General features: G+C 31.6%; 4 protein-coding genes, 1 long non-coding RNA gene and 1 other non-coding gene across 6 annotated transcripts; 4 read left to right on the forward strand and 2 right to left on the reverse strand.

Annotated features, from left to right (window-relative positions):
- The first annotated feature begins 107 nt into the window (after positions 1-107).
- On the forward strand, positions 108-179 carry TRNAP-AGG. Its single transcript has one exon. It is a non-coding gene; the product is annotated as a tRNA-Pro (tRNA).
- Positions 180-6251: 6072 nt separating this feature from the next.
- On the forward strand, positions 6252-7120 carry LOC122597402 (receptor-like protein kinase ANXUR2). Its single transcript, XM_043770002.1, has 2 exons — positions 6252-6935; positions 7082-7120. Exons 1-2 carry the CDS (start codon positions 6252-6254, stop codon positions 7118-7120), a joined length of 723 nt encoding a protein of 240 aa, XP_043625937.1.
- Positions 7121-7733: 613 nt separating this feature from the next.
- Positions 7734-8874, forward strand: LOC122597403 (synaptotagmin-2-like). The gene is made up of 4 exons (XM_043770003.1): positions 7734-7817; positions 7908-8204; positions 8432-8566; positions 8655-8874. Exons 1-4 carry the CDS (start codon positions 7734-7736, stop codon positions 8784-8786), a joined length of 648 nt encoding a protein of 215 aa, XP_043625938.1. The 3' UTR covers positions 8787-8874.
- Positions 8875-10541: 1667 nt separating this feature from the next.
- On the reverse strand, positions 10542-14083 carry LOC122598144 (triose phosphate/phosphate translocator, chloroplastic-like). The gene is made up of 12 exons (XM_043770744.1): positions 13827-14083; positions 13650-13727; positions 13438-13503; positions 12861-12939; positions 12651-12771; positions 12446-12541; positions 11979-12091; positions 11802-11879; positions 11302-11418; positions 11111-11210; positions 10920-11020; positions 10542-10597 (listed from the first exon to the last, which is right to left on the reverse strand). The coding sequence occupies exons 1-12, from the start codon at positions 14081-14083 to the stop codon at positions 10568-10570; spliced, it is 1236 nt and encodes a 411-aa protein (XP_043626679.1). The 3' UTR covers positions 10542-10567.
- On the forward strand, positions 11782-12920 carry LOC122598145. The gene is made up of 3 exons (XR_006323543.1): positions 11782-11846; positions 12458-12561; positions 12635-12920. It is a non-coding gene; the product is annotated as an uncharacterized LOC122598145 (long non-coding RNA).
- A 3557-nt stretch (positions 14084-17640) lies between the features above and the next one.
- LOC122595523 (14-3-3-like protein GF14 iota) lies at positions 17641-20449 on the reverse strand. The gene is made up of 7 exons (XM_043767891.1): positions 20362-20449; positions 19258-19564; positions 18921-19008; positions 18702-18811; positions 18465-18613; positions 17758-17807; positions 17641-17670 (listed from the first exon to the last, which is right to left on the reverse strand). The coding sequence occupies exons 1-7, from the start codon at positions 20432-20434 to the stop codon at positions 17659-17661; spliced, it is 789 nt and encodes a 262-aa protein (XP_043623826.1). The 5' UTR covers positions 20435-20449; the 3' UTR covers positions 17641-17658.
- Positions 20450-21370: the final 921 nt, after the last annotated feature.

Raw genomic sequence — 21370 nt, forward strand, 5'->3', positions numbered from 1 at the left:
AAGCTTGTGATTTTTAACTAAATATCAAATGATATACGACTAACCTTTACACATATCCTCCAATTTTACTCAATAAATTTACTTTTACTGTAACGATGGATATAGTTGGGCATTTGGTCTAGTGGTATGATTCTCGCTTAGGGTGCGAGAGGTCCCGAGTTCAATTCTCGGAATGCCCCTAAACTTTTTTTATTTTTAACTAGTTTTTACTTTTTCTATAGATTTCTTCCTTCATAGGTTGGTGAACCCGGTTCCATATTGGACTAACTTTTATGAATGATCTATTGAATCTACCTATTGTACTTTTTATGTAACTAATTTGATTAGTGTCGATTACTTATTTAAATTAGCAGGGAAGAATTTTCTTTCTAATAGAAATAATTAGATTTTGTTACTTATGATTACTTATGTAATGTTCTTGTCTTCTTGACTCCTCAAAGTGCATTTTATATGATCGCAAGTTGTTTTGCGCCTATGTTTAATGAAAATCTTGTGTCTAAATTGCTTTCTTTGGAACAACACCAAAGTTATTAATAAACTCTTTAGGCAAGATGTTGAAGTAAAATAAAAATCACATCAAATAAGTGGTCACGAAAACTAAACAAACAAGACAATATCCACAAAAAAGAGATCGATACAATGGAGCAAAAAATAACCATCCTACTATAGCGTTCCATGAAATAGTCAACACGTCTTATTTCATGTTCTTCCAAATGCACCATCACCAGACTGACAAAACTCCATAATCTTCTTATAGGTAGAATGGAAAAGAACAATGTCCAACCATGACACACATCAACGGCTCCATAATGCGGGATCTCCATTCGCAACTATTGAGCAAGAAGAGACCTCGTTTTTTTTTTATAGATATTGCAGTTTCAAAAAATACAATCAACATCCAGAACGGTAGTGGGACTTTCACCGCCAGTCATGCCCTCGGATTGACTGTGCTAGTGACGTGGTCGATCTCTATCGGACGATGAAAAGGCATGCCATTGAGTCCAATCACCACTGTTGTTAAAAAAAAAATATCCAAAATGAAAATAAAAAATTTAAAAAAAAATAAAATCCAAAGAACAAATCAAAATATGTTCACTTTTTGGGCTAGGAGTGACTTCCAAGCTGTGTGAATGCTCAGCTGGTAGGATGAAATTATCTATGGTAGAAGTAGATGTAAATTAAAATGCCGTTCTAAGAAAAAAAAAAGGAAAAAAAACTATCATACAATTAAAACGTTCGATTAAATATTTGATTTGAAATTAACATTGTCACAACACCTCAAATGTTGTTTATTTTTGTCACTACAACGCGCTAACACCCATCTAGTATTTTTTTAAAAATTCTTTTAGAATCCTCCAAATGTCATGGCTACATAACAAGTATAATCTTTTTTTTCTCTTAATCTCATCATTGATTTTACAAGTGTATAAATTAGTTTGATTATAAAACGAATTTTGAAAAGATATACTACTAACGAACTAAGGACGTGTTTAGTTATGAAAATTGTTTTATAGTTTTCTGTTTTCAATATTCTAAGAAAATGAAAGGAGTTTTCCAACCGGGTAAAATAATTTTTTTTCAAAGAAGGTAGGGACGTGAAGTAAGCAAAGAGATCTAATATAATTTTGGGGTTTTTAAAATTTAAAAAAAGAAAATTGAAAAGTAAAAAATAATGAAAAAACGTTTTTTAATTTCTCATAACAAATAAAGAATGAAATTTTTAGTTTGAAAAACATTTTTAAAAACTATCATTTGATAATGATGACTAGCCTAGCTCGTTAGAGGTACTCCCGATTTTACCCAAGATCTTGAGTTCGATCTTCATGGATGACGAGGCTTGAGATTTTCTTATCCGAATACTTGCAATAGCCCATGGTCAACTTCTCATTTTTTTATGGTGATGTTTCCTAGATGTCGTACATCGACTAACCGTTCGAAAAATAAACGTTCAATAAGGTATTCTTAGCGAAGATAGTTTAATAAGGGAAATGATATTTACTAAAATTTAGCCTAAAAATCTTTTTAAAACTGTAAATAGATGACAATTGATTATACAATTTTTTTTCTTAACATCATCATTATTTATTATTAAGAGGATTTTTAAGCTACTTTATTAAAAAAAATTAATTATTTCCGTCTAATAAATCTAAGGGTGTTCATGGACCGGTTTGGTTCGGTTTTGACTAAATTTCAAACCAAACCGGTAATTATGGTTTTAACACATATCAAATCGAACCATACCAAGTATATTGTATGACTGAACCAGACCAAACGATGTAAGTCGGTCCTGTTTGGATGGTTTGACAATTTTTCAAGTTTATTTTTTCTTTCTTTTATTCTCATATAATTTTGTATATAATTGTCAAAATTTGTGCTAAGATCCATAACAAACATTTACATTTAGAAGTGTACATATTAAAAGTATTACTAGCAGGTCAAAGTATTTGTTTTAATATCTTTGAACTTTATGTTAAAACTTTATCCATATGTTAATAATAGGTATAACACTCACATATTAATTTTTTTTTTTTTATATTAAAAATGTATAATTAATTATATATTTAAAATGTAAGTTATGTTCTTTATAATGAAATTTTAAGAAATTTGGAGCATAAAAATATTTATTTTCATAATATGTTTAAACTTTATGAAGTTAGATAAAGTAATTTTTTTCTCGAGTTATGAAAGTATAAAGTACAGTCTGGTTTGGTTTACGCGGTTTTTTCTTTGCTCAAACTGTAACCGGACCAAATAACCCAATTTTTCAAAATTTAAATCACCGAACCAAACTTTAGCGATTTAATCCGATCAAACCAACTCAAATACCGCGGTTTGATCCGGACATGGTTTGACGATTCGATTAACACCATTAAATAAATCTTGTGGTGGGAAGACAAAAACGTGTCGGTATCCAAAAGTCCATCTTGTAGTTCATTTTGAGACCCATACGCGTCATTTGCCTCTAGATCCACGAAGAATTATAAAGAAACAACAATAAATAAATCCGAATTTATTATAATGGTAGATCTGGTCAGTTATTGTGTTTATTTATGTATGAGATGATCAAGGGATGCTCATAGCTAGATCCGCATTACTCTAAACCTTTGAAACCCTTATTTTTTTTTCCATGGTGATCGAAAACCATGGTTCCCATGAAAAAGTTTGAACATCTCAAAATACCACCAGAAAATATTAGATCAGCGACGAACACTTTTGCCGATAAAAGTTGTGTTGGGAAGGGAGGGTTCGGAAAAGTGTATAAGGAAGAAGTCATACATCGTGATATAAAGACCGTGGTTGCTTTAAATGGCTTAGATCATTTCCAGCAGGTGCCATATAACTTAGAGTTTTGGAAGGAGATAACATATTTCATCTCTTAGTGCCATGAATATGTTGTCTTTTTATTGGGGTATTGTGATGATTTAGGCGAGTTACTAGTTGTTTTTAGTATGCATCTAAGATTATCATGGATTTGTATCTCAATAAAGGTGACATATCTGTGTAGGGGTAGGAGTATTGCACCGTGATATCAAAAGTTCCGATATCTTATTAGGATGAAAATTGGGAACCCAAGATATCCGGTTTTGGACTTTCCATATTTGGTTGTGCTAATCTAACAAAACTCATTTTGTATCTCTTATGTCGTAGGCAAACCATGGTATTGTGATCCGGCATATATAGAGACGGACTTGTTAACAAAAGAGTCCGATGTTTATTCATTTGGAGTAGTGTTATTTGAAGTATTGTTTGGGAGGTTGTGTATTTGAAACGATGAAAGCATCGGTAAGGTTGAAGTGAAACTCCTTTGAACAAAACATGTTGAACGACATCACTTATTATGTTAATATAAAGAATGAAATAAATCCTAGTTCTCTAAGCGTATTTAGCATAAAAGCTTATCAATGTTTGAAGAAAGATGGTGAATGGCTTAAACTTTGAGGGCAATTGAAGGTGCACTTTGATGTCAAGTAAGGTTTTTTCTTCAAAGTTACTCCTATTTGGTATGATCCGGACTAATGAAATCTTCATTAGAGTCATATTACAAGCACAAGATTTGATATTTTAGACTTCTTACTTGTATGTTGTATCTATTTTTTTTCTTGTTTAATAGTTGTGCATCAAGATTTCTATTATTGTGTCTAAATAAAAAGAATCTGTTTATCTGATTTGAACTCAAACCAAGAAAGAGCATGATGCTCCTTGCTAGCATTTGCTATTCTTATAGGTTTACATGTATGGCATGATGCAAGTATATATTAGACCGTGTATATGATATATTCTATTAGTTTAGGTTATGTCATAGTTCAAGGTAGTCAATGTAATTTGTAATTTTTATAAATAAAAAGAATCTTTTTTATGTAATTTTTTATTTTTTCTTTTCATATCCAATTTTCTCCTTTATTTTCTTTTAATAAAAATTTAAGAATACAGAGATTTATTATCATTTTATAGTATATGTGTGTATCTTTTTTGTTTACATATATAAGAAAGTTTGTTATCCCAATTTATTCATAATATAATCCGAACTTGTAGAGTTGTAGACATGCAAATGAGGAGAAATGAGGGAATCCTCAAACCTGAAATTGCATTTGGAAGTTTTTTTTTTAATAATTCTTGTGACCCCTATGCGTGTCACTGCCAATATTACGTAGCTGGGAATCTCATCTCCAATACGGAGATCAAATTCCGGTACAACTTAGAAAAGCAAAAGCTACCTATTAATGAATTATTCATTTGTAAGTTATCAGTACTTCTTGAATGGGACTAATAAATCTAGGGGTATATGACTAATTTGTAACCTTCACTTACTAGATCGATTTGTGGTTTACTTGATGCTGGCTAACGCGATGTTTGTTCCATTAGAATGTTAGGCTATGTCTATATCAACCTTACAGATTTCATAAATAAGAAACGTGTAAACATATGTACAGTAGAAACTCGATAAATTAATACTCGATTATTTAATAAACTCTTTAAGATAATATTTTTTGCCGGTCCCGACTCGGGGTTTGGGTGTTAAATTAATAATTCGTTAAAATTATAAGATAATACATTTTTGATAATTTCTTTAGACCCCATATAAATATAAATTAATAATTCCTTATATATAGCATATTACATGAATGATTTATGAAGGTTTCTTGAAAAATGACTATAAAATATTTTTAATGTCCATAAAGTGATACATTGAACACAAGAAGCATAATAAGGCGGGAGATTGAAGGTTTTTTTCAAATTGGGTCATTCATTTGATATACATGCATTGTATACAATAATTAAGTGGAAACTTGAAAGGTGTTTGTAAACTAAGTATTCTACTATAAATTAATAAAATATTAATGAATATATAAATTAATAATTATTAATTTATCGATTAATTAATAATATTTTTAATTAATAAATTTTGATGGTCCCAAGTGTATTATTTTATAGAGTTTCTACTTTATGAGCTTATAGACTCGATCAAAGAGTGGGCGACTTCATGTGTCGCTGGAATTGGTTACTCAGCTCGCAATAGCTTGAATGGTTTTCTTGTACTGTCCCGATCGAGCCTTAAGTTTTCTAAGAACGGTGTATTATAAATACTGGCCATTGTGCAGTATAAGACAGAGACAGATTTTATTTCATTATTATTGAAAAGTTAATTTGCTTTGCATTTGATGATTATTTTCAGCACCAATTATAATAATTACTCCCAAAATATCTTAAATAATTCACCCATGTTAAGGTTAAAATCTGGACTTCTCCTCACCGATGTTACCTCAAGATTCACGAAGAGTTAAAAAAATAAAAAATAAAAAAAATACATCAATCAAAGCTTATCAAAAGTACAAAGAGGGGTTAGCCATGTGCATATACTTCCAATAATCCAATTTTATAATGGTTTATCTTAATTTTTGTGAGTGTTTGTGAGAGATAATCAAGGGATGCTCATAGCTAGATACATTGTTAATTAGCCTCGTTAGTTAACACTTAACATTAACAACTCTAAACCTTTGAAACGCCTGATTTTCTTTCAATAATAAAAACCATGGCTCACATTAAAAAAGTTTGAACATCTCAAAATACCACTAGAAACTATTAGATCAGCAACGAACAATTTCGCCAATGAAAGTTGCATTGGGAAAGGAGGGTTTGGAAAAGTGTATAAGGCAGAAGTCATACTTCATGATATTAAGACTTTGGTTGCTTTAAAGCGATTAGATCGTTTTTTTGGGCAAGGAGATCCCGAGTTTTGGAAAGAGATCATCATGCTTTCATCTTACAAACATGAAAACATTGTCTCTTTGTTAGGATGTGACGATTTAGGCGAGAAGATACTTGTGTACGAGTATGCATCTAAGAAAAGCCTCGACTTGTATCTTAATAAAGGTGAGTTAACATGGATTAGACGCCTTCAGATATGTCTGGGAGCAGCTCGTGGATTGGCGTGCCTTCATAACGCAGAGGGGACTTATCAAAGAGTATTGCACCGTGATATCAAGAGTTCCAACATCCTGTTGGATGAAAGCTGGAAAGCCAAGATATCTGATTTTGGACTTTCCAAATTTGGTTCTACTAATCAAGAGAACTCATTTTGTATCTCTCACGCTGTAGGCACCCCCGGATATTGTGACCCAGCATATGCCGAGACAGGCTTATTAACAAAAGAGTCGGATGTGTATTCATTTGGAGTAGTGTTGTTTGAAGTATTGGTTGGGAGGTTATGTTTTCAAAACAACGATAAGCATCCATCTTTAGCAAGATTGGCGCGAAACTCCTTTGAACAAAACACGTTGAGTGACATTGTTTTTGTGAGTATAAAGGATGAAATAAATCCTAGTTCTTTAAGAGTATTTGGCAGAATAGCTTATCAATGTTTGAATAAAGATGGCGAATTACGTCCATCAATGTTTGAGACTGTGAGGGCACTTGAAACTGCACTTAGATGTCAAGTAAGCTTTTTTTTTTTCTTCAAAGTTATGTAGTTTCTTCTTAATCAATCAAATCTTCATGAAAGTCATTTTAAAAGTATAAGATTAGATATTTCAGTTTTGGGACTTGTATCTTTTTCTTTTCTGTTGAATATTTGTGTATCAAGATTGGTCAAAATGGTGATCTTCATTCACAAGGGGTTTAAATGATTTAAGAGTCTATTATGTATGAAATCTTTTTAAAAGAAACCTTTTATGTGACTTAAACAGAAACCAAGACTGTGATGCTCCTTGCTAACATCTGCTATTTCTATAGATTGATGATACTTATATTTGTCCGGATATATCTGAGGAACCAACATTGTATCGCATGATGTAAGTATACGTGTATATCTTTTCGTTTGCATATATAAGAAAATATGTATGTTATCCCAATTATTCACATTTATATTGAATTTGCAGACCTGCCAATGAGGGAATCCTGAATGTTAAAGTTTTAAGAGCTATGAACCTTAAATGTAGAGGTTTTTTTTATTCTTGTGACCCTGTTGTGTCACTGGAAATAATGTCAAGCATTGCTTTTCATGATTCTACTGAGTATACCACTACAAAGCGTAAGAACGCGAATCCTAAATGGTATGAAGACTTCAATCTATCTGTGAAAGATTTTGATGGTGGTCAGCTACGCATTATCATATATGATAATAGAGAGGTACACTTTATCGATTTTAGGGCATTATTACTTGTCTTTTAAAAATAAATTGTATTGAGTGTGATGGCTATTAAAGGTCGGTCTCTAAATCTTTTCTGCAATGAAAAATGGTAAATTTGAAAGAGAACCGAAAATGGACAAGTTTTACAAATTTAACTAAAAATAAAATACAAATAAATGACAAGTTTCCAGTGAAGAATTTGTAATTAATTTAGTTAACATTTTTCAATTCGAATATGTCCATGATGTATCAGCATTGATAATTATGGTTTCTTGTGTAGGGAAAGTTGAGGGATATTCTTGGTTGGAAAGATGTGCCACTAAAAGATTTTATGCCTGACGAATCAAAGACTCTAACTGTTGATCTCTTAGCTGATGGTGGCAAACACTTAGCCCAGTGCCAAGTGATGCTGGAAGTGATGTACAGACCGTATTCATATGATAAAATCCCGATTGAAATTGAAGGGGTTGAAAGGTCTCTTAAGGTTATAATTCACAAAGGCGAAGATCTTAAAGGAAATAACCACACCAATCCATCAGTTCGTTTGCTATTCCGTGGTGAAGAAAAAGAAACCAAGGTTGGTTATACAAATGATATATCCGATTTATAGCTTAAAGCTTTATTCAATATAAGATTAAATAAAAATCCTCTCATGTTCAAAATTTTGTGAGAGTAACAAAAATACCAGGACATCTGTTTTCCCAACTTGACAAATTTCAACTATAAGTACCCATATAGTTTTCCATCTGTCTTTTTGGCGATATTAACTCTTAAATGTCACCTTCTGTAATTTTTGTTTTACAGTCAGTAAGCAGAAGCTCATCTCCAATATGGAGATCAGAATTTTGGTACAGCTTAGAAAAGCAAAAGCTACCCATAAATGAATTATTACATTTGGAAGTTGTTAGTACTACTTGGATGGGACTAATTTATCCAGAGGTATGTGACTAATTCTTAACCTTCACTTACAAGATTGATTTGTGGTTTACGTAACACTAGCTAATACAATATTAGTTTGTCCCATTAGGAATGCCTAGGCCATGTTGATATTAACCTTACGGATGTCATAAACAAGAAACGTATAAACAAAACGTATGACCTTATCAACCCAAAGAGCGGGCGACTTCATGTGGAGTTGGAATTGGTTACTCGATATTAGTTTGGGAGGCGTTTCTCATGTACCATCCCGAGCCTTAAGTTTTCTAAGAGCCTTGTATTATGAAGACTGATCAATGTGTTTCATTATTCCGTATGACATAATTATCTTTGTATATTCTAAATTTCTTACTTTATGTGTATAAAAATAGATGGTAGTATATTGAAACTCTAATTTATTCTGCTCTTGGTTCGTGATCTGATGCGTTGGACTGTTGGTTTCCATTCAAGTCTTCAAAATTTCAATGTCTTCTATCTGCTTTCTAAAATAGTATTTCTCACAATCTTTCGAAATCGTGACCAATCTTTATTTCTTACCAACCAAAGAATGAAGCCGAATGTTAAAATCATGAAAAAAATAAAGTTATGAACCTATACGTGTTTTTAACAAAATTAAGGCCATAGGGTTTTCCTACATTTGATCAACAAACATGAACCACACAAACATGTAAGGATCAAAAGAGTGTCTATCTCAACGACGGTGTGAGTAGACTCTCGATTAGCGTCACTAGAAATTTCTTAAACCACTTCATCCACAACCGCCTATATAAGTATGCACGCATCTGCAACAAACATACAACATAAAATTGTAAAACATACGAACAAAGTACACGCATTTCCATTGTATTATTCTGATGTGTGTTTGGAGACTGTTGGTTTTCATTCAAGCCTCTAAGATTTCAATGTATTTTATGTTCTCTGTGCTTTCTAAAGTGCAGCTTTAGAAATCTTGACCGATCTTTGTTTCTTACTAACCAAGCAGGAATGAAATGTGAAAGCTCATTTGTTCGATAGTTGTGGTATAAACATACTTAGCTTCTTTATTACCAGTTAACAACAAGAGGCAATCTTTTATGTCCAAAGATAGAATAAATGAAAGATACAAATATGGAAGAAAGTATGTAAAAAAGTGTCTCCATCATGATATTTATGGCTAGTATCACTAGCCATCTCACCCAAAATCGCCTATACATGTATGCACGCATCTGTAACAATCATAAAACACAATTGTATAAACACATACAAACACATATACCCATTTTAATTCTTAGCTAATAGTAAATACCTTTAGAATCATGAATCCTGTTAATTCTAAAGTTTATGTTGAAAAACAGTTTTTCGTTGAATTATAGAAAGTTAGCAGGCAATGCACAATATGATGGTTGTTTTTGAAATTATTTTTTTATGTTTTGTCCCAATTTTGGCATACGATATTTTCTTGAAAGCTAATTGCAAGTATAATGGTTGCAATTTCACTTTTATTTGCAGATACAAGAAATTTTCCAAAACTGCCACGATTGTTTGACGTGGAAGGAAGAAAGGAAAGAGAGAGATAGAGAGACTTAGTTCTGTGTATAGAAGCAAAAGACCAAATCAAAAGTTGTGCTGAGATGGAGTTACATACTAAAGTGGAAAGTGGACGCCAAGACTCCACGCTATGGGCACAGGGTACTCCCCTTGAACATTTTAAACACTCTTTGAAAATAAAATAAACAACTGATATAGTTTCTGCTTAATGTTAAGAAGAATTAGTACTCATTTCGAATTTTGACTAAGCTTGTTAAAATGTTATCACATTCAAGAGCTACAGATGCAGTGACCTTTTCTTTTCCTTCTTTAATTTGGAAAGTACTTGGTCCAAATGGAGCTTATTTTCCTCTAAACCATCCAACAATTTTAAATATTGGAACTTAAAAGGTCTGTCAAGTTTCAAAAGAGTTTGAATCCTTCGACCCTGCAGAATTTCCCAATTTTCTGATAAATTTGCTGTTTTATATGCAGCTTCTATGCTGCCTTTGCCTTCCCCGCGTCCTTCTAAAACAATACGACACGTCGGAAGTTATTTATGTGAAATTTAGATGTAAAATGGGTGGCAAAGTAGATGGGTCGGATAACAGGTTAAAATGTGTTCAAGATTAAATGGGTAGATTGAAAAAATATAGTATTTCAGAACCTATTAAGATTGAGTTAGTAAGGGTTTGGATGTATGCACATTTGAACTGTTTACTTTTAAGCTATGAGTTTTTACTTAATGTTGTTATTAATTAAATGCAATTCGATTCCTTTTTTCATATAATACCCATCTGACCCACTTGTTTGCATCATAGATAGTTGAAATGCTGATAAACTTACATACCTTATTTTTATCTTCAAGGTTAGCTTTGATCACGGAGTACATAGCCACACCAGCAATGGCGATTGCAGTACCAATTCCAGTTTGTGTTGAGATCCTATTACCTGCCATGGTTAAGTACTCGAAAGTCTCAGAAAAGTGAATGAAAGCTCTATGTTTTCAAGCAAATTTGGGTGTTTGTAATACAGACTTACCGAACACAATGATGGAGAAACCAATCACGAAAACTCGCTTCAAAACATTTCCTACAGCATGAGTAAGTGGAGCGACCCTCTCTAGAGTGTTGGTAGCAATCTTGGATAACAAGTAAGTCGTTAGGAACTCAATTGGAAAATGATCTTTGGTTTTGTTATATGATGTTGAAAATGAGGGATTTGTGGTTTACCTGGTTGTATAGATGGTAAAACATTCCGATCCAGAACAAATCAGACACAAACTTAACCATGCCAACTTTAGCTATTGCATCCCTGAATCCATATTGCATTAATTTTGGTCCTTCAATCTGAGAAAGAATAAGAAATCTTAAAAATCATGGGTTCAATTTTTACTTTTCCTTAGAGGTGCCAAAATGGGCAGGTGATCTCACACAGGTTGAATAATGGGTTAAAATGGGTCAACCCAAAATATTTCTGTCCATATAATTCGAACTTTATAATAGGCGTCAACATGTAAAATAGTACTATATATCTTAGATATCCTGTTTTGAATAAGATCATTCAAGAGGGTTTAAGCATTAGGGATAAACTTGGCAAGTTTTTACCCATTTGACCCCTTTTCCTACTAAATCTTTTTGTTTACCCATGAAGAGTTTATGGGTTGGCATTGTCACCTTTATCTTTCATGAATCAAGAGAAGAAGAATAAAAACATTACGGAGTTATCTTACAAGAATTGCTGGTGGGAGGCAAAACAAGAGGGCGATTATCGAAATGTAAGCATACACATTTGTGCTGTCCATGCCTGTCTGTCAAACATCCAAATTGGAACAAGGCATCCCATCTGGGTTTGTTAAGTATTTATACTACATTGAAGAATTAAATCAATAAAAGGTTGATCTCGTTACCATGGCTTTCTTAGAATATATGCTTCTGTAAGTAAAGGATATGTTAGAAATCATGGCGCTTGAAAACCCAAGCCAATTGAAAGAAAGTTCAGTCAATGAGGCCATTGATACACCTACAAGTTTGAGCCATTAATATATTAAGATTGACAGTTTAAGGAAGGAATTCCGGCTTTCTTCATTGAACTTATGTTTCAACTTTCAAGATGTGGTTTTTAAAAATAACTGAATAAGATGTTGAATTTGACTTATTCAAAAGTAAATGGGGAAACTCAGATTAAATCTGTTCTGTAAAAGCCAAATGGGTTATACTATCAGATTCATTCTGAGCAGTATGAATATAGTTACTCATTTTGACCCTTTATCCAACCCATCCAATTTGCCAGCTCTTGAAAAATATATAAGTAATACATATTCTATCTTCATAAATAAATGATAAGTTTGATGATAACAATGATATTAACTATTACCTAAAACAACAGGGGCCAATGACAACCATAGTGGAAGGGGAATCTGGTGGCCTAAAACAAATTGAGAAGCTGCTGCGCTGAAGAATGGTTCCAAAGCTGTTCATAGTAACAAACATGTAAGTATCATAGCATCTCAGTTTTTATGGGTCATTTGGATGAGCTGACTCAGTAAAACATGCCTCTGTGTAGAACTCGGCACATTTACCTTTGATGGTATGTGTAAAAGATACTGCGACGGCAGCAAATGAGACATTAGACATGACATGTCCAAGAGCATGACATGCTGCAACAGGAGTAAGGACTCCTAGGAGATCCTTATTTATTGGCTGAAACATGGAAAGATAAGTTCATTGGATCACCTACATTATGCATAATGGATTGTATAATATAGAGTTATAGACAGAAAGAAACTCACTGCTCGTTTTGGGAGTCCAATAGACCAACAGATGAGACAGTATGTAACACCAACAAGAAGATGAACAACTGAAACAAAGCTGAAAATTCAAGAAATGAATCTTATAGCAGTGAGCATGCAGTTTTGTATTAGATATTCGTAGAAAATAACAAGCCAAACTGGTAAAGTGAAGAAAATAACTTAAAAAGGAAACGGGTCAAATGGGTTTCTTAAACATTTGTGACTTTGTCCTTTGATCCAGTAGTTCTATATGCAGCTAACTCAAAAGAAGTTTTCAAGTCCCTAATTTTCTTAAAATAAGGGTAAAACAGTGAGACATGCAAATAAAATCTTGCATACTTTAGGCCCTTTTACCAAAAAAATAAAATTTGCAAACTAATTTTTCAGCTTCTTGATGCATAAAACCTCCTAAATAACTTTACTCTCAAATTTATACTAGTTTTTATACTGTTCGTGAGAATTTTGAGAACATTGAGTCAGCCCGACCCGTTTTTGACCACCTATCTTGTCACCACTTATTCATTTTTTTCATTTTTTGTGCTTAATGATTGATTCGGAAATGGTTAGATTGACTTACTAAGGGTATGGGAAGTAATTGTAGACCTTCTTGTTAAGTATGTTGAATATTACATTTAAAAAGTACCTGCATAAACACAAATGCACAAAGTAGATAAAAGTCAACTCTTAAATTACAATTCAAGCAAAGTATTTTGTTCAAATCCAGATATACAAACAAATGCAGCATATATAATTTCTATAAAAACATAGGGTATAATATAACTAACTTACCAAGTAAAGAAAAAGAATCCAGTAACTAGAGCTGGAAATCTTTCAGCTAGGCTCTTTGGAGCTTCAGTTATTTTCAACCTGCTTGTAAATTTACAAATACACCCTTTATCAAAAATTCAAACAATTTACGTACTTTTTCTCCAAAACATTAACCAAGAAATTTATAAACACACAAACCCTTCAGAAACTTCAATCTGCTCATCACCATCCGCGGATGCTGCAGCTTTAATAACTGGAATATTAACCAAACCCCGTCGTCTCAATAACTGGTCCCAGCCCGAAAATGGTAGCTTCTCAGATGAATTTTTAAGTGAACAAGAAATTGGTTGACTTGTGGATCGTAAAGCTAAACATGGCGAAACTTTACTATAAAATCTTGTAACATGTAATGGTTTTTCGGGATGGAGAGACAAATGAGACATCAAAGAAGCCATGATCGACGTAAAAAATGAAATTAAGAGGTTGGTTGATGGAATAGAGGAGGATTAAATGAAGGTTTTTGGCTATGATTTTATTTGTGATTAATGAGACAAAAAATGAAGATTAGCTGTTTGATTTAACGTTGAAAACAAGGTTAGATGTGGAGATTAATGGCGGATTAAACAGAGAAAGATTGAGTTGCTATGTTTTGTTTGTGTCAAATGGAACAAAAATTTGAATGTATTTTGAAAAAGAATCCATTAAAATGAGAGGAAGAACGAGATTATGGGGAGTATTAGAGAAATATTAATTCTTAATTATATAATTGGATAATGGTAGAAACTCAGAAAGTTTTAGTTGATTTGTTTTGTTATATTTTGGTCGTTACATTTACAATTTAAAATTATCTACTAAATAATCTAATATTTTGAGTTAAAAAAAAAAAAACGGGAATCCTTTGTCCTATATACCATTTGGTACCCATTAATCTCTGAGGCTAGTATCCTGGTGAATCCCAATCACTTAATAATCTAAAATTTTGAGTTATATTATATATCAAGTATAAACTTGGACATATAAGAGTTTTGTAATATACAAGAGGATACTTACGCAATGCAGTGGCGGTGCAATAATGTTGTCGGCGACTGCTGGTGTTGATGACGACTACTCTTTCAAGAAGTAACCCATTATATGATTTGGATATTTTTTCCAAGTTCTGACATACAATGCACGTAATCTTCGTTCGTTCATAGTATGATCATTTGACCGGACAAATTAAGTTGTCGTGACGAAATCTTTTTTAGCGAAATTCTGTGTTAGTTATATTTCTTAAACTAAACCTTTTCATTTGAAGGTTTGAAAAAGAAAGAAGATGTCTATATATCTTTTTGAATTATATTGATTTTTTTTTTTTATGTTTATGTAATATTAAAAGGTTAAAGTTTATGAATATGTTTAAAATTAAATAGATATTAACAAATTGTTAACATTTAGCTTCTTTAAGACACATTCACAAGTTACTTTATAAAAATAGTGTATAATATGGCATATGATACATGAACATTGCAAAATTATATAAAGCTTTAAAACACTTTGTCATTATAAATGTCCTTAATTCGAACAGCGTGGCACCGTTTGGGATATACATTTGGAAACATGCTTATTATGTGAGATGGAAGTCATGTTTTTAATACTTGCCTCCACATTATTGAAGATTATTTCTTATTTATTTAAACTTTAAATAATCCACATTTTCATGTTTAGCTACTTCTCCTTGGCTGTTCCCAAGTCCAAAGAAACAATAGAAACTAAATATCTAAGATTTTATAATATACGAGTATTAAATTAATAAATAATATCCTCCATTAATTATTAAATAAGGGGTTTGATAAATACAGCCCGATGCATAAATTGTTTATACATTTACCATGAAAATCAATGGGCGAGCTTTTAATATAAAAGGTACAAGTTTTTTTATACACGTTAAATACAACCCTTATTTTCTTAAAAATAATAATTGATTGATTAATGTTAAGATGCTTTAAATTTTAGTTGATGTCATCAAGCTAAGCATGATTAATTACGCTTGTAATGAGCTAGTGCTTTGTCAACTCCCACATTTTTATTTATTTATTTTAGCATTGTTTATGTTGAATTAAAAAAATAAGAAAAATGATAAATTCTCTAAAAGATTAGCCTAAAAATCCTCTTAAAGGTATAAGAAGGTGACATGTGTTCTCCACTAATTATCTTTTTTAATCTTACCTCCTAATTTTGACACATGTCTTAATCTAAAAGTTAAGAGACTTATCAGACCATTCTATAAGAAGATTTATCATTTCCCTTAAAATTTTATTTTAAAAGTTAACTTTTATTTCCCTTAAAAATATACTCACCGGAATTGCATAGTTTTACCCTAAAGTCAAAATTAAGAGTAACGGGTTTAGCTTCGCCAACTAGCAGTAATGTTTTCAAATAATTCTTTCACTTTAAATTTAATTATTGAAAAAATACTATATTTTTAATATTTAAATTAAATAATTTATCATAAAAAATAAAACTGAATTCAAATTGATCTATAAGAAGATTACACATTAATGACTTATCAAATTTTTAGTTTTTTTTTTAATTATAAAATTTAAGATATCCATCAATTTTATAATATGGTGTAAATGATCCTCACATGAAACATAAAAAAATATATGCTATCATATAAATGTACCGTATTATATGATGCAGACTTTTTTTTTTTGTATGTGCTAAAAAAATGGAAAAAATACATAAAAAAGTTTTTAATTAAGGGGACCTATTTAAATTTGACTATTAAAAAGATTTAGTTTTTAAAAAGTTTTCAATAAAAATAATATCATTAGTTTTTATAATTAGTCAAAACTTTGTTTAGAGATAATCTTGCATAGATATGATGAAGGGATTGAAGGCAGATCTTTTATCAATTAATATTATAATAAAATAGTTTTGAAAAAGATTGAATGCTAATCTATTCTTCTACACTATCCCACATATAACTCTATATATGGTTCCATTTTATTTCTTATATACACTATCCCAGAAATTATATCAAAAAAAATATACGATTGTGTTTTGTTCATATTGCATATGGAATAAAAGTCACGGTTGTTAGGCTAGAGAATATTATTTTTTTAGATGTATTTCTTACTTTAAGCATCAAAAGAGAAAAAAAAAGACAAAATTTTGCAAATGTTAAAAGGACATAGGTATCAAACTGCATTTAAAGATGGAAAATGATAAAAGAAGCCTTAAGCTTCACTTAACGTGCATAAAAAGATTGTACATTTTCATATTAAATGTCACCCTGGTAAGTGTACAAACTTTGTTTAACAAAACCCTTTAAAGATTTAGTTTAAAATTGTATCGTAAACCAGAAAAATAATTTGTTATAGAAAATAGGCTAATAGCATACATTATGAAAAGGTATCTTCGTCTTAAACGCCTACAAGTTAATTACCTTGGTCGCCCTTGATTATTTTAATCACATTAATTATATTTTTAGGAAACAAACCAAATGAGAAATATTTTTTAGGCTCAATTTTGCAAGGCCTAGTCTGGATTTAGTAACATTGAATTTATTCTTTACAACCATCAAAATTTTATTTTATATTAATATGTATTTAGACATGTATAAACGGATGATGTTTTTCCTTGTGTAGGTTATCTAGTTAAATACGAGGCTTTGAAGTTTGATCTAGATGGATGTGGCCTAGGCCTAAGTGCCTAAGATGACCATTTTCAAATATTTTCTATGGTCATTCCAAAATATATATTTATCTAGTGAGGTTCTAACATAAAACTACCCTCAGAAATGAACACGATAAATGGAACAATATGGTGTAAAGGGTAAACAACATCATCAGGAACAGAGTTCAACAAAACTACACTTAAAAAACATGACCAAAAAAACCTTGCAGTTCAATCTGGATCAACGTTGGAGCCTAATTAATAGGAGATATTAATTCCCATTTCTCTTATATATAAATAATAATAAAAACATACCACATTCTTTTGCAACACAAAATAACTTGATTAAAAACTTCAAATCTTCCTTTAATCATCACTGCTTCTGCTGCAAAACAGTTTGGTTTTAGGTATTATGTTTTACAAACAAAAAGCTTATGATGAACACGCGCTAAAACAAATTTATGGAACTAACCTGATCTGCTAAAAGAGGTTTCGTCTCTTCGGTCTTGGGGTTTTCCTCTCCTGTAGATAACGATAGCAATTCAATTATTCATTATATATCTATACAAAATGTTGTATCCTATATAGACTTCCATTAAGCTATATTAATAAGGTGTATCTTAGATATGTGATTAAGACTTTAACAACATTCAATATTTCTCATGCAGATAAAATGTAATCAACAAACATGTCAAATTAGGCTAACAATACTCAATACTGTAGTTCCAGCTTAGATATTTCACATTTTTGGATATAATTAAAGAGAAGTGATATTCATACAACAGAATTTAGCCACCTACAATAAACGTACAAATTATAATGTTCAGAATATAACTGAATGATGCAGGTATTGTTGTGGATATCTAATTTTTGTTGTAGCAATATCATTTCCCATAATTAAACACAGGGTTTGTAAATTATGGGTCACTCTGCATCATACATATCTGAGAATGCAGAATGGCCCAAGACTTAGCCACACAAAATAACTACAAGTAGTACGTTGCACATTGTACAACTGTCTACCATGTGAAGCATGAAATTTTTGTGTATGGCTAAATATTGTCGTCTACACGTCACCTCACTTATTTAGTAGCTAAACTCTATAATTTAGTTTCCTTTCTACAATGAAGTTACGTTCGAATATATAAGAATTATAGTTAAATTAAGGCAATGCAGTACCTCCTTCCTCGGGCAAATCAGAGGTCCAGAGAGTGAGGTTATCTCTCAACAGCTGCATGATCAAGGTGCTGTCTTTGTATGATTCCTCACTTAAGGTGTCCAACTCAGCAATCGCCTCATCAAAAGCTTGTTTAGCCAAATGGCAAGCCCTGTAATTTAATTCACATGATACAATAGTTTAGAATCTCATTAATTGTCCAGCTCTTGAGTAAGAAAGAAAAAGACAATAGAATTTACTTCTCAGGAGAGTTCATAATCTCATAGTAGAAAACTGAGAAATTGAGAGCTAGTCCGAGACGGATTGGATGGGTTGAAGGGAGTTCTGTATTTGCAGAAGCAGAAGCAGCCTACAATGGAAAGATATTAACCAAAATGTCAACTAACATATATTAGCTGCTTAAGGAAATAACATGTAATTTTTCATCTTAATAGCATATATAAAGAAAAAAGGCATGCCTCATAGCCCTTCAATGATTGATCTGCAGCTTCCTTTCTTTCTTCGTCTGTTTTGAACTCAGCAAGATATCGGAAATAGTCACCTTTCCTTAATTTGTCAATATAAGAACACAACATAAGAAGCACAGTTTTGAGGAAAGAATGTTTCAATAGGTCATAAAGTTCAATAAGGATATCTCATATCTGACTATCTGAGCAATGTAGCACATAGAGTCAATTTCAAATACGATTTTCAAAAATATGACACCATAACTGGAAGCCCTATTCATCAATCAACGAGTGCACGAAAAGATTATATATATTGATGTACTTAAGGTGTAGGCAAAAGAGGACTTACATTTTGTAGTAAAAAACAGTAGCTTCTCCTGATCCCGAAGAGGGTACAAGATGCTTATCAATGATATCAAGAATATCATTGCAAATCTTGGCAAGCTCATCTTCGACTTTTTTGCGATAGCCCTTGATCAGATTGACATAGCTTTCATTTCCTTTTGATTCCTCCTTTTGTTCAATTGATGACATAATACGCCATGAGGCCCTACGTGCCCCTATCACATTCTTGTATCCAACTGACAGCAGGTTTCGCTCTTCCACAGTAAGTTCCACATTAAGTTTTGCAACACTCTTCATACTTTCAACCATTTCTGTAATATCAAGTTAATAAATCATGTTGTTTCCTTTCAGACATTAATACTCAATATATTGACGAATTAAACACTTATAACCATCAGTTATAATATTTTCACCTAGTATTAGCCCAATGTGACATTGCAAGTGAAGACAAACAATTGTGTTGGTCACCAACACGCCGTCTTTGATACTTAGATGAGTCTGTCGGTTTTTTTTCAATATGTGTTTTGTATCGATTATGTTAATTAATATACGGCACTGAAATGATAAAAGGGTGCTTGGTTACAAAATGGAAGACATAAATTCAATCAAGACTTTGTGTGTAGGAATTGGGAGGCGATCTGTATACCACATTACCACACACATTACTTCATGCACCACAATGTACGATATCTCAATGAAAAATGTACAAATTTATTTGTTTTAAAATTGGAAAGCCTTCGTGATAATTAATTTGTATACAATAACAAAGATAGACATAACATTGTTCAATTACCAATGAAGCGTATCAATCATTTCTATAAATTTGGATGAACCATAGATTACACAAAACAAATCTCGTGTAAATGATCATAAACAGATAAATACACACGATCGAATCCATTATACACATCAAGTAATTTGTGATGCAAACGCATCTATAGGGATCCTATGATAAATATCAAAACTACATTCTCTATAAACCGATCTAATGACAAATGATATATATCACACATCACATTAATCTATTGAAAAACGTTAAAAAGCCAGATACAAATAATAAACGTAAAGTTAATTAGAGGGTAGGTAATAAGTTGGTATGTATATATACCGTCGTAACGCTCAGCTTGTTCGGCGAGTTTGGCCAAATAAACATGGTTTTCACGCTCTTTTTCGTTGGACATTTTTGGTTGTTTGATTCACAATTCACAAAATAGGATAATTGGAATTATGATTTAACAAAAAAAAAAAAAAAAAGATTAGTATGGGGGGATTACAAGGGAATTAAAGACCAGAAAGAAGAGAGAAAAGGGTGGGTTGGGCTTTATATAAGGTGGTTAAGCATCGAACAAGTTAAGGAAAGGCAAGACTAAATCTCAACCGTTGGATTGAGTTTGAATTATCGGATATCCAACATAATAGCGCCCATTTCGTATGGAAAAAGTTAAGGTAAACAATGTTAATGAGATCCAGATTAAATAGTGTACATTAAAAGGCTAGTTTGATGGTAATTCTACAAAATCTTGTCCGGTTTTACTATGATATATATACTAAATTATTACCCGCGTAATACGCGGGAAACATATATAATGAATAACATGTTAAATTTATATAATATCATAAGTTGATAAATATTTATGCCGATAGTAATTAAACCACTAAAAAACATGAAGTTAAACTAGTGGTCGTTAAAATTCCTGTTTAAAGTGATCACACCATTGAAAAATGGATACGTCTTTGTTAAAGATCTCGTTATGTAAGGTTTCCGTTTTGTTTGGATATCTTTCATGCATCCGAGTATGTCTGCATTGTCATTGTGTTTGTACTTTAACGTTTTCGTTGAATAATTTAGTTATCCACTAAAATTATTAAGCAAATTTTATTATCAATCTATACATCGTATATTGTGCTAATCTATTCATAATATCTTTGCGATTTTCATACAATATTCTTTTGATATATAAATATCATAGTTTACTAGTTATTTAATAACATAAAATTAGTTGAATAATTATTGAAAAGTATGTCAATCTGTGCATTGCACCGACGTAATCTAGTGTGTGTGTGTATACATATTATATTATATTATCCGGTTTTTTAATCCGGCTCGATTGATCTGA

Source organism: Erigeron canadensis, chromosome 4 (assembly GCF_010389155.1).
Source record: "Erigeron canadensis isolate Cc75 chromosome 4, C_canadensis_v1, whole genome shotgun sequence".
NCBI classification, from domain to species: domain Eukaryota; kingdom Viridiplantae; phylum Streptophyta; class Magnoliopsida; order Asterales; family Asteraceae; genus Erigeron; species Erigeron canadensis.